Here is a 12,503-nt window from a genome sequence, read left to right as displayed (position 1 = left end):
GATGCAGTTTTACTTTTAACATCTGTACAATGTACTACGTGTCGTGTTTCATCTTACCAATTCACAGGAGAAGGGCTTATTTTCTGTGTGGAACTTGGAAGAATACCTCCAGCTTTTTGTTCTCAATTTGACATCTATCTTTAGTGTTAGTTGTCTGTTCTTGTAAAAGGGAGGTTTTAATGGATTTCTGTACTTCAGGATTTCTATAAAAGGGAGGTTTTAATGGATTTCTGTACTTTAATGGATTTAATGTACTTCAGGTCCACAGTAGTATATTTTATCAGATGAAGCAACAAGAGTGGTATAAAGGGTCTGAGGTTAAAGTGAGAATCAAGCCCAAGTCCCAAGTTAGGACACGCACCACCAACAGAAGTAGGGTAGTGTGGACATCAGCCATCTCAGTAATTACCGGCTGTAAGTGAGAGGTGATTTTGTCATGGTTACAAGTACCTTCATGGAGAAAAAAAAATCTGATAACTCCTTAATCTAGCAGAAAAAGACATAAGGAGATTCAATGCTTAGAAGCTGAAGATAGACAAACTCAGACGAGGCGCGCATTTTTAACAGTGAGTGTAATTAACCATTGGAGTAATTTACTGAGGGATGTGGTGGATTCTCTGTCACCTGAAGCTTTTAAATCAAGTCTGTAGCTCTTTCTAAAAGATATGCTATAGCTCAAACAGAAGTTGTGGTATTGATACATAAAATATTAAGTGAAGTCCTTTGGCCTGTGTTATGCAGGTCAGACTGGATCATCACAATGGTTTCATCTGGTTTTAAAAGTCTGTGCAGCTATGAAATCAAGACAGGAACTACAGTTCTAAATATGGTCTCCATCCTACAGATACGCCAAGTAAAGCATGTGAGATTATGGCTGAAATTGGAAGACTCCAAAATTATGCTGGAGATCTAGGTTCAAATTGTATTTAAACTCATTTTTACCTATGGTTTCTTGACCTTAGTCTATCTCCCAGTGAATGTTTGTTCACATAACAAAACTACAATAGAGTCTGGTATAATTCAGCATACCTGGCAGCCTCTGTTCAGGGGATTCCTAGCATTTACATTATGAGGTAGTAAAGGAGAGAGGTTTAATTTATTAAAAATATCAATAGATTAATTTATGGTGAACATCAGTATTGAAACTATCATTGGTATATGGCAACTATTCTCTTCACTTTATAAGTAACCATAAATAACCATCTATGAATATAGGAATCATATCTAACAAGAGTTTAATGTGTTTTTAAAAGATACAGGAGAACTCTCTCTAGAGAAACAACTTTTGCATCTGTAGCAGCCGCCACAGCAGCAGCAATACCAACACTAATTAATAATTAGTATCCTCACGTAACCACAGGGAAGAGAAAAAGAAAAGCCCTCTCTATGCTGGGCGAGTTTTACTGACTGATTTTATCAACACCCTTGGAGCAACAACAACAACAAAAAGAGGTGAGTGTAATGGAGGGGGGGTTGATTGTTGTTTGCTTGTTTATACTTTGGTGTACAGTGGCAGCACGGATGTGAACGGTGCAAGAAAGAATACGGGTCATTCTCAGCTGTTCACCATAAGCTCCTTACATACGTGTTATAAAAATAAAAGAATGGGAAAAGCCTTGTGGACTTAATTCCAAAAGTTGCTGATGGGGGAGGTGGGACTCATTTCCTTTGATGTTCTTTGCAGGGTATCTTTTGAAAGGTTTCCACGGCTTGGAATGGAAAGAATGGCTAATTCGTTTGAGAGGTGGGTGTTTGGTGGATGTGATAGTTTTAGTTGCTAGGTGTGCAGGAGTTGCAATGGGAAGGTGGGTGAGTTCTTAGGATTCGCAGTACGGACTGGTTTGGGCTGCAGACTTCTTTCAAATAAATCAGTAGCATTGTGTGGAGGAGTGCTCTCGGAGGGGAGACATTACCTTTTCATTGTAAAATGTTTAAAATTCATTCATAAATATTTTTAACTGTGCTCATGAAAGGTACTAAATTAACATCTCTGGAAACCAAAGTCTTCTGTTTATTCATAAAAGAGGCAGTTTGGGCAGAGACAATGTAAACTTCCCATGTCCCATCAATGTTTCAGTCTATTTGTGGAGATACCTCACTGAAGGTCCCTAGTACACAGCCAGGCAATCTCAGTTTGGAAAAGCCCACCCACTGAGGTACCCCTAGATAGCAATGTGCTGTTTGTTCCCCCAATATCTCTTTCCTCTGTCCTTGTGACCTCAGACTGAGTCATTCAATCTTTGTGCCTATTCAGTCTTTCACCTTTTTGGTTGAGACTTGCAACAAGGATAGATGGCATTTTATACCATTTGTCATGTTTCTTTAATGTAGACATTTGTCTATTAGAAACTAGACAAAGACCTTCAATGTATTTGATGGAGGCCACTGAGCTATCGGTTGGTGAGTACTTTTTGTCAGAACTAATTTGGGCTGAATTTGAGCCCAGTGACCTTGAGCTTACTTCAGAAGCCATTACCAATCTCCTAAATTCCCAGAGAAGTTCCCATTCAATAACAATATCCAAAAGATATAGAGATGTACTAAAGATGTCCACACTGGGATTAGGTGTGACAGAAGACAAACAGAGTGAAATTTAATGGATGATTATTTTGATTATTGTATCTTCTTGAACCGCCTGAGGAAATAACTTTGTACTGAATAGTCTCATTTTCAGAGTTAAATTTTAAAAGAAAATGTCTTGGAATAGAATTACACTTACAAAACAAAAATGTTAACTATGTTCCCTCAGCTATGAAGTAAGTGTACGGGGAAGGGGACACAGTACAAAAAAAATGGATCCTAGCAGCCACCCATTATCTTGGCATATGTCCCTCAGCTTAGAACATCTCTTCACTGAACAAACCTATGGTTCCTGGCATGTAACTGGGTAATTTAGATATGGGGGGACCGCTCACTAGTGGCAGTGTATTGTTAGCTCCCCACTGCCACTTTAGTCTGGCCTCAGGACCATCTGTCACCAGAGGACATTAACTGCCCTATGAAGCCCAGCAAAGAAAAAAATCTGACCTGTGCAGATAACTCTCTCTCTCTCTCTAGCTTTCCTTTCTCCCATACTTGATAATTGACTCTGGCTTATCCACTACAGATTCTGCCTCTTGCAGATGCTTGTCATCAGTCTATTAATCTTTAAGCATCATGCCACTACTGGAGAGGATTCCCATTGGGGGAGCTCTCCCACACCTGGGCTGGCTGGTTATGTGCCAGGGTTTATAGACTCACTAAGTAGAAAGCTTCACTGTGGTGAGAGGATGCTCTAAATAGAAAGACATATGGTAGGCTCTGGGGAACTCCTGGCTTGTCTACAGAACCAGTGGAAGGAACAACAACGGTGATTATTTGAGGCTTGTGCCTGGCATTGCACGCTGTAGCTTCTCCAGCTCTATCCTACTGACTCTGATGATATCAAAACTAGAAAATTTGCCAAAGTCATTTTCTTCCAGCTGGATAATCAAGGAATCTGGTGCTGAGGCTTATAACCAACTCTGCAGTATCAGAGGGGTAGCCGTGTTAGTCTGGTTCTGTGACTAACATACACATACACATACAACATACACATACAACGACTAACAGAACCAGACTAACACGGCTACCCCTCTGATACTTGACACCATGCAAGGCACTGCATTTAGCCGTATGGAGTGGAAATCCATCAACCTCATGAAGAAACTTGCACAAATACAGACAGATATCATCTTCCTTTCCAACTCTGCAGTGTCTACTACGTTCTCCTTCTACCAAACCAAGTAAAAGTGACAGACTCCTAAGACAACCCTGACTGTTGTCCTTCTGAACTAGTCTTTGTCCACTGCTCTGAACAATGTGTGATAGAATGCTCACAAACGCACTCCAGGATGGTTTGCATTGGCAAGATCACAAATGAGTACAGCTTGGCTTTTCAAGGAGCCAAAGAGAGTCAGACGCCCAAATCCCATTGAAATTAATTGTCCCAGTGAGAGAGATACCCTGATGTCTTCCTGTCGTTGTATGTCTAGAGCTGAACACTGTTGTTGGTCCCAGGATATTAGAGGCGCATGGTGGGTGAAGTAATATCTTTTATTCAACCAACTTCTATTGATTAAAGAGACAAGCTTGCAAGTTACACAGAGCTCTTCTGCAAGTCTGGGAAATACAGCTGTACATAACCTTTATAGCATCTGCTTGGATTTTTCTTTTTCCATTCTGCTATGCCTATTGCTGCTGCTCTAACGTGGAAGGAATGAGAGGAGTAGCACTCAGGATCCCACCTGCTGCATGGCCTTCTGCTTCAAACTCTTAACTCTCAAGTGTGGGGGTACCATCTTCATACTCCTGTGCTAGCACATTGTCAGATATTTTCCATTCCTCTTCTGAACACAGGTACTAACTTTACCCAAGAGCCTGTTGCAGCTGGGTCAGCTTTTGAACTTATCTGCCATACTTTTACTCCCATATGCAGTGCCCTACTTTCTCATTAGCTGATGGCAGCACCAGCTCAGTTATGCAAAAGGCCCTAAAGAACACCAATGTGTATGCTGCCTTAAAGAATTGTGCTTCACACTGAGACTGACAAACTGATGGATTCTTGCCCCATTACCCATCCCCTACCTTGTCTTCCTGTTTTATTCTGATATTCTATAGAATCTGAACCATAAAGTAAGTTGCTTTGCAGCCCCAATGAAGAAAACACCATCAGACCCTAAACTTTTACATATAAGATGTAAATGCCTGAAAACACCTCTCAGGCCCATAGTATATTGGGTGATTTGCCTACTCATCTTTCTTGCTGTCATGTGCCAGTCCTCCACAATCTGCTTTGGCATCTCTACTTCTGGTGCCAGCTTCCAGAATCTGTAAAACTGAAAATAAGAAAGGGCATCCAAAGCAGTGTTAATCCTAACTGATATGTGTAGGGCTTTGAAAAGACATTGCAATACAAATGGTCTTACCGGTGTCATCCTGGATTTGTATTTAGCAGATTGCTTGCTCATATTGTCCACAACTGCCTAATTGTCAAACGGCAGCAGTATATCCTCAATACTCATTCTTTTGCCCACAAAACTACCATTACTATCAAGGGAAAAATCTCCAGGAGGGTGGTTGTCCCTCTTCTTATCACTCATGGCCCAGGTTGGAGACCATGGCTAAATCATATTCCCCAACCAAGAGCTCCAGATGTGTCAGAGAGCACCTGATTATCCTCTCCAGCAGGCTAGATATTGCATCACATGGCAATATCCCCATTCAATTCCTGTAGAAATTCCAGCCAGATGATGAGGTCACTTCCTTAGCAATGCTATTCTGGTGGTTTCCTTGCTCCCATCTTTTAATGCTTCTTGCCACCCCTTCCCCCAGGGAACTCCATCTTTGTCACACTGTTGTTGTTTTTTAAGTGGTCTGCCTCTCCCCTCCTTCTGTTCACTTGTCAGCTCTGTGCTTGGATCTTACCCACTGTGTGCAGGACTGCTGACATCTGCACATCATCTGTTCCAGTTGCATCTGTATCCTGAACCCAAGTTGGTTCTAGATAGCACTGTTCACATTACCCGCCAGACTAAGTTCCCTCTAAGCTGCGCGGCCACACAGCAGGCTATCAAGGGCCATGCAGGCGCAGAGTTGGGAGAAGTGCCTCTCCCCCAGGCCACAGCCCCAGAGCTGTGGCAACGGGAAAAGGCGCTCTCCTCCAGCCCTGGGCTGCTGCAGCGAGAGAGGGCTGGGGGAGTCCTCTCTCCTCACCACAGTCCCAGGGCAGCCGGCACCCCAAACCCTCACCCCTCCGCACCCCAACCCTCTGCCCCAGCCCTGTGCCCCCTCCCACATCCCAAACCCCTCATCCCTGGCTCCGCCCCAGAGCCCACACCCCCAGCCAGAGCCCTCACACTCCCTGCACCACATCCCTCTGCCCCAGCCCCGTGCCCCCTCCCACATCCCAAACCCCTCATCCCCGGCTCCGCCCCAGAGCCCACACCCCCAGCCAGAGCCCTCACACTCCCTGCACCACATCCCTCTGCCCCAGCCCCGCGCCCCCTCCCACATCCCAAACCCCTCATCCCCGGCTCCGCCCCAGAGCCCGCACCCCCAGCCAGAGCCCTCACACTCCCTGCACCACATCCCTCTGCCCCAGCCCCGCGCCCCCTCCCACATCCCAAACCCCTCATCCCCGGCTCCGCCCCAGAGCCCACACCCCCAGCCAGAGCCCTCACACTCCCTGCACCACATCCCTCTGCCCCAGCCCCGTGCCCCCTCCCACATCCCAAACCCCTCATCCCCGGCTTCGCCCCAGAGCCCGCACCCCCAGCCAGAGCCCTCACACTCCCTGCACCACATCCCTCTGCCCCAGCCCCGCGCCCCCTCCCACATCCCAAACCCTTCATCCCCAGCTCCGCCCCAGAGCCCACACCCCCAGCCAGAGCCCTCACACTCCCTGCACCACATCCCTCTGCCCCAGCCCTGAGCCCCCTCCCACACTCCGAACCTCTCAGCCCCACCCCCACCACACATCGCCTCCATATTGGTGCACATAACAAAATTCATTGCGCACATGAATGTAAAAAATTAGAGGGAACATTGCCGCTAGAGCAATTAGGGAGAAAAGCATCACCTTTAACTGACCTTTAAATAGGTTATGGCCAGAGTAGACAAGTAAGGCCCTGGCCAGTCAAGCTGCTCTAAAAGAGGGCTACCAGTCAGACTTCCCCTTCCCCAGTAGGGCCCCTACAGCCTGCCCTATGCTGTCACAGCAATGCCCTGTAGTTCTACTCTTTGAGATGCATGTGTGCCAGCAGCACACTTCTGTTCTTGCTCTGGGAAGTGGAGGGGGCAGAAGCATTACTGCTTGCTACTGGATGGCTAACAAGGGGTGTGCCCCATTCTTTGTCTCCCAGCACAGCTGCCATAGAGCTGAACCAGAGCCTCCAGCACTCTCAGTGAGCTGTGACATAGTGTCCCTTCTTAAGAGTTTTATATTAGATAAGATTTAAAATAGGACAGTATCCAACTTCACTGCAGTGTTCGCAACCCTCCTCCCCTTGTTCTCTCCCTCTTGTGTGATAATTTAATGCAGCTGGAAAGATCTGGTGGATTTTTAGCTAGAGATGCATTTTGAAAATCCAGGATTGCTGATATTTGGGGTTCTATTTGCATGCCACCCCACCATAGCAAAGGAGTGCTGAATGTTACATGCGCTGTGCTGAGGGGCGGGTTTATGGTGTTGTGCCTCAGCATACAGGACTACTGTATTTACAAAGCAGTTACCGTGTTTATGTATTTCTTTTTTCTTTTCCAGCAAAAAGCAGTGTCAGATACCGCATGTATTCGTTCCCTGCAAACCCGATCCCTCTAAATCAGCCTCAAATCATCACCAGACAAAGCCAGCCAGGCGAGAGGTTGTGCAACTTTGCAACCACCTCGTTCCTCCCCCACCTCCCGGATCAAGGGCAGCAGCAGCAACCGTGTATGTGTAAAAAGGTGGATCTCGGGAATGAGTCTTACTGAGTTTGTTTACAGAGCAGAGTCGCCTCCGTGTGAATGCCAAAGCTACCGAGAGAGGTAAACACAAACTTAGCAAAAGCACACGTACATGGAGCAGCCGAGTGTAACCCAGAAAGCGCGGATCGGATCTGTGTCGCTGTGTGCCATGGAGGACAAAAATCCCCAGTTATATTCCTTGCCACCTGCAACCTCTGCTTTATGCGTGCGACAGGCCCCTCCAAATAGAGTCAGAGGAAGAAATACCTAGAGGATGTGGGGAAGGGAGTTACCGCTTTCTAAAAAAAAGTAGCATGCCAGACACGCTCACAAAAACAGCATTAATTCTCACGTGTTTGGAGCTGTACCGAGGAAGCCCAGCAATTCTGGACAAGGCACGAGCAAGGCTGTTCAGTTGCTTTCAGTGTAATGCTTGTAATCGGAAGCAATGTTGCAGAATTGCATTGGGGAAAAAATACCCTACAGACAACCCCTGCTCCACAAATCAATGGCAGTTTAAAACAGCCTGATTGATTTGAGCTGGGAGGGAGTGCAAGTTGAGTACCATATTATGTGACGAAACCGAAGCCTGTTAAGTTATTCTTAGCAGTGGTTGCAACAGTGTCCATTATGAGACAGGATCTACCGGTATTTTCCCTGTCAGTCTTCTCTCCTCCAGTTCTATGCAATATATTCGTAATTCTCTCCACCTCCCTCGCTTTGAGATATCAGAAGAGTGTAGCAGGGATATGGCTCCTAGCATTAGCTGATCTGAAGACACCGCATAAGTGATCAGCAAACACACGTGTCGCTCAACCAGAACGAACAGGATTCTTTGGATTCCTTCCAGATCCGCCTGGCTTTTTTTTTTTTCCTCCTTTCTCCCCCCCCCCCCCCCCTCCTTCCCTTGCTCCAGGTTTTACTTCTGGTTGCCTGTGAGGGTTTTGCTCCTCCCTTCTGAAATCCTATATTAACTGTGGCCAAAGCTGGGTAAGAGAAACACAGCTCATTGTTGGTAAGTGCTGATGAGCCTCGCAGAGGAGCGAGAAACAGCTTTTGCGTCTGCAGCAGCCGCCGCACCAGTAACAGCAGCAGCAGCAGCAGCAGCAGCAGCAACACTAATTAATAATTAGTATCCTCACGTAACCACAGGGAAGAGAAAAAGAAAAGCCCTCTCTATGCTGGGCGAGTTTTACTGACTGATTTTATCAACACCCTTGGAGCAACAACAACAACAACAAAAAGAGAGAGGTGAGTGTAATGGAGGGGGGGTTTGATTGTTGTTTGCTTGTTTATACTTTGGTGTACAGCGGCAGCACGGATGTGAACGGTGCAAGAAAGAATACGGGTCATTCTCAGCTGTGCACCATAAGCTCCTTACATACGTGTTATAAAAATAAAAGAATGGGAAAAGCCTTGCAGACTTAATTCCAAAGTTGCTGACAGGGGGAGGTGGGACTCGTTTCCTTTGCTGTTCTTTGCAGGGTATCTTTTGAAAGGTTTCCACGGCTTGGAATGGAAAGAATGGCTAATTCGTTTGAGAGGTGGGTGTTTGGTGGATGCGATAGTTTTAGTTGCTAGGTGTGCAGGAGTTGCAGTGGGAAGGTGGGTGAGTTCTTAGGGTTCGCAGTACGGACTGGTTTGGGCTGCAGACTTCTTTCAAATAAATCAGTAGCATTGTGTGGAGGAGCGCTGCTGCACGCTCACTCGGAGGGGAGAGGTCGCTTTTTCAGGGACCCATGCAAGTGTAAAAGAGTGTGGGTTTTAAGAACTATCTCTTTCCATATGTTAACTTCCTAGGTGGCAAATGGCAGACCACATGATGGCCATGAATCATGGGCGATTCCCTGATGGAACCAGCGGGCTTCATCACCACCCTGCACATCGAATGGGGATGGGTCAGTTTCCGAGCCCCCATCACCATCACCAACAGCAGCAACATGCCTTCAGCGCCTTGATGGGCGAGCATATACATTATGGAGCTGGAAATATGAACGCAAATGGCGGGATCAGACATGCAATGGGGCCGGGGAACGTGAATGGGGGGCATCCTCCCAGCAGCATGCCTCCCACGGCACGATTTAATAATTCTCAGTTCATGGCCCCCGCTGTTGCAAGCCAAGGAGGCCCCTTAACGGCCAGCATGCAGCTGCAGAAGCTAAACAACCAGTATTTTAGCCACCATCCGTATCCTCACAACCACTATATGCCGGACTTGCACCCTGCAAATCATCCGATGAACGGAACAAACCAGCATTTCAGAGACTGCAACCCAAAGCACAGCAGCAGCGGCAGCGGCATGCCTCCTTCAGTTCCCCATGTCCCTGCAGCAATGCTGCCTCCCAATGTCATAGACACTGACTTCATAGATGAGGAGGTGCTCATGTCCTTAGTCATAGAAATGGGTTTGGACCGCATCAAGGAGCTTCCTGAGCTGTGGTTGGGACAGAACGAGTTTGATTTCATGACAGACTTCGTTTGCAAACAACAGCCCAGCAGAGTGAGCTGCTGACTTCTTTAAAACAAACAAAGGACTTTCTATCAGTGTGAATGAAAACATTCCCTTAGACACAGTATCTCGCTTTTCAGTGCGGGAAAGGTTGAGAATCTGGAAAACAGAGTAAACTATAAGCTTGTATAAATTGGGGTTGTTTTTAAATAATTGCCTTTTTTTTTGTAGTTTTGACACTCACTTCCCTTCCTGTAATAATAATTTCTGGCTAACTCTGGCTTTTTATGGGTTTTCCTATCTCTCCCCCCCCTTAATTGCCTCACAGTAATGTGTCCATAATTTCAACAGTGCTCAGCTGTTAGATATTAATCTTGGCAAATTGCTTAATCTTGTGGATTTTGTAAACAATGATTTCCAATGACTTGAACTGCATTCAGATTCTGAGTGAACAGGGAAAAAATTCCATTAGTTGGTTGCATGAACTTTGAAGGGCAGATATTACTGCACAAATGCTGCCATCTTGCTTCATTTTTAACTATGCATTGCAGTGCAGACTATTTTTTTGTTTTTTAATATGCTAAACTGGAAGCTTAACAGATGTGGGCCAACCCCTCCTAGATCAGGAAAAGAATGTTAAAGTCTGCTACCCAGTCCCCCTCCCCCATATGTACAGACAATAATATGGCGTGGATGGAATGTTGACTAGTCAGTGGCAAACATTTCACAGATTTTTATTTTGTTTCTGTCTTCAGCATTTTTGACACTGCTAATATAGTTTATTCAGTACATGAAAAGATACTACTGTGTTGAAAGCTTTTTAGGAAATTTTGACAGTATTTTTGTACAAAACATTTTTTTGAGAAAATATTGTTAATTTATTCTATTTTAATTTGCCAATGTCAATAAAAAGTTAAGAAATGCTTTAGTTTTTCTAGAAGTCATTTTACCAAATTTTTTCTTCCGAACCCCCCTTGCCCCTGGTAAGTAGAACATCTACCTGTAAAAAAAACTGTGTTGGTGTGCAGGAAAACATTCCAAAGTAGAATTACATTGCACCAATGTATATTGAGCTCAGGAGAGCAGGATTTAAACATAATTATGGCATAAAGCTTAATAAGAAACATTGTAATATGCCTGTCAGTGTGGTTTTTATCAAAAATAAAGTTGCCAAGAAGCAACTTTTTGTGTGTGACTTGCCAGCATAGTTGCTTTAAATGTAGTTGTCCAGAATTATGATGCATAAAGTATTTATTATATTTATCTATTAAACTTGTAATTTTATAAATTCTCTTTCACTTACATGCTAGACTTTTTCTTTTGTATTTTTACTGTCCTGTTGAAGAGTTATTTAAAAGATGGACTCATTAGGTGGTGGGGATTTTTTTTCTATGTAATCTTTGATTATTTGGTTTACATAGATTTCTGTATGAAACTCAAAGACATGCATGACATTGAAATCTACTATTTTTCATATTTAGTGAGTTTAGGAAAAGGAAATACCTAGCAGTTATAAGTTTTTAAAATTTTCTAGTGTGGGACAACCCTAATCCATTTCTTTTCTCAGATACGGTTGCCAACTAATTCCCAGTTAAATGAATTCATATCCATTTGATTCCAGTGTTTGGGGGGGGGGGGTAAAAACTTTGCCTTATAATGAATGTATACATTTGTTCTTTTTAAGGGCCAAATCTTGCTGGTTTTTTTTTTTTTGTTTGTTTGGTTTTGTTTTCCCTCTGTCCCCTCTTCCCTCCCCAAAAAAAACAGCAAAATCCCTTCCATGTAAATCTTCAGTAAGGACAGCAGGATCCTATCCCTAATAACACTTATAATCTCATTTAGCTATGCTTCCCAAGTTTGACACTGATCTGACACCATCCTCTTTCTAATTCTTTTAAAATTATTTTTTCAGTGTTGTGAGTTCAAGTGTGATGGGAAAGAACAAAACTATTATGTAGTTGAATTTTTGAATGTGGGTGTGTAAACAGAGGACAATAACCCCAGAGAGAGAGAGTGTGTGTGAATTACAGTGTTATGAATCCAGCTGGGAAATTAAGCTGGTTAGTATTGCAAAACAACTGATGGTAAAAGTGATTCTTTAGCTTTACCCTTTATTACACACAAACTTGTTTAGTAACTCTAGTTTATCAATGTGTAAAATCCATACAAATATTCAAAATGGCTAATGTTCATAAAATACACCAACAGACACAACAAGAGTAGGGTGACCAGCTGTCCTGATTTTGGGGTGTTTTTCTTATATAGGCTATTATTATCCCCCACCCTCTGCCCCGATTTTTCACAGTTGCTGTCTGGTCACCCTAGCCTAGAGACAAGCAGGTTTGGGGAAGCGGTAGTATAATGATCCCTTACTCCCCAGTATTTCCAGGTAGGAAACATTCTCTCCTTATACCTGTTTCTGTCAAGACAACAGTATGTTTCAGACAGTGGCCACTAATTTTGTGTGACACTAAACAATATAAAATGCCCTTGAACCATATCTTATCAATTGTCCTATAACTTAGTGCTTAGAAGAATGCAGATATAGTGTTAAAAGCTGCTGCCTAATTTGGCACTAAATAAATCTTTC

General features: G+C 44.2%; 1 protein-coding gene across 1 annotated transcript; it reads left to right on the top strand.

Moving 5' to 3' along the window:
* Window positions 1-1,351: 1,351 nt before the first annotated feature.
* CITED2 (Cbp/p300 interacting transactivator with Glu/Asp rich carboxy-terminal domain 2) lies at window positions 1,352-11,206 on the top strand. Its single transcript, XM_045011227.1, has 3 exons — window positions 1,352-1,431; window positions 8,694-8,715; window positions 9,265-11,206. The coding sequence occupies exon 3, from the start codon at window positions 9,272-9,274 to the stop codon at window positions 9,974-9,976; it is 705 nt and encodes a 234-aa protein (XP_044867162.1). The 5' UTR covers window positions 1,352-1,431; window positions 8,694-8,715; window positions 9,265-9,271; the 3' UTR covers window positions 9,977-11,206.
* The last annotated feature ends 1,297 nt before the right edge of the window (window positions 11,207-12,503 follow it).

The sequence above is a fragment of the Mauremys mutica genome, chromosome 3, assembly GCF_020497125.1.
Source record: "Mauremys mutica isolate MM-2020 ecotype Southern chromosome 3, ASM2049712v1, whole genome shotgun sequence".
Lineage (NCBI taxonomy): Eukaryota > Metazoa > Chordata > Testudines > Geoemydidae > Mauremys > Mauremys mutica.
The sequence above is the reverse complement of the archived record's forward strand: the minus strand, read 5'-3'. Positions and strand labels throughout refer to the sequence as shown.

Excerpts from the sequence above, each read along its gene's own strand:
- CITED2 (XM_045011227.1), top strand. The coding sequence starts at position 9,272 with ATGGCAGACCACATGATGGCCATGAATCATGGGCGATTCCCTGATGGA.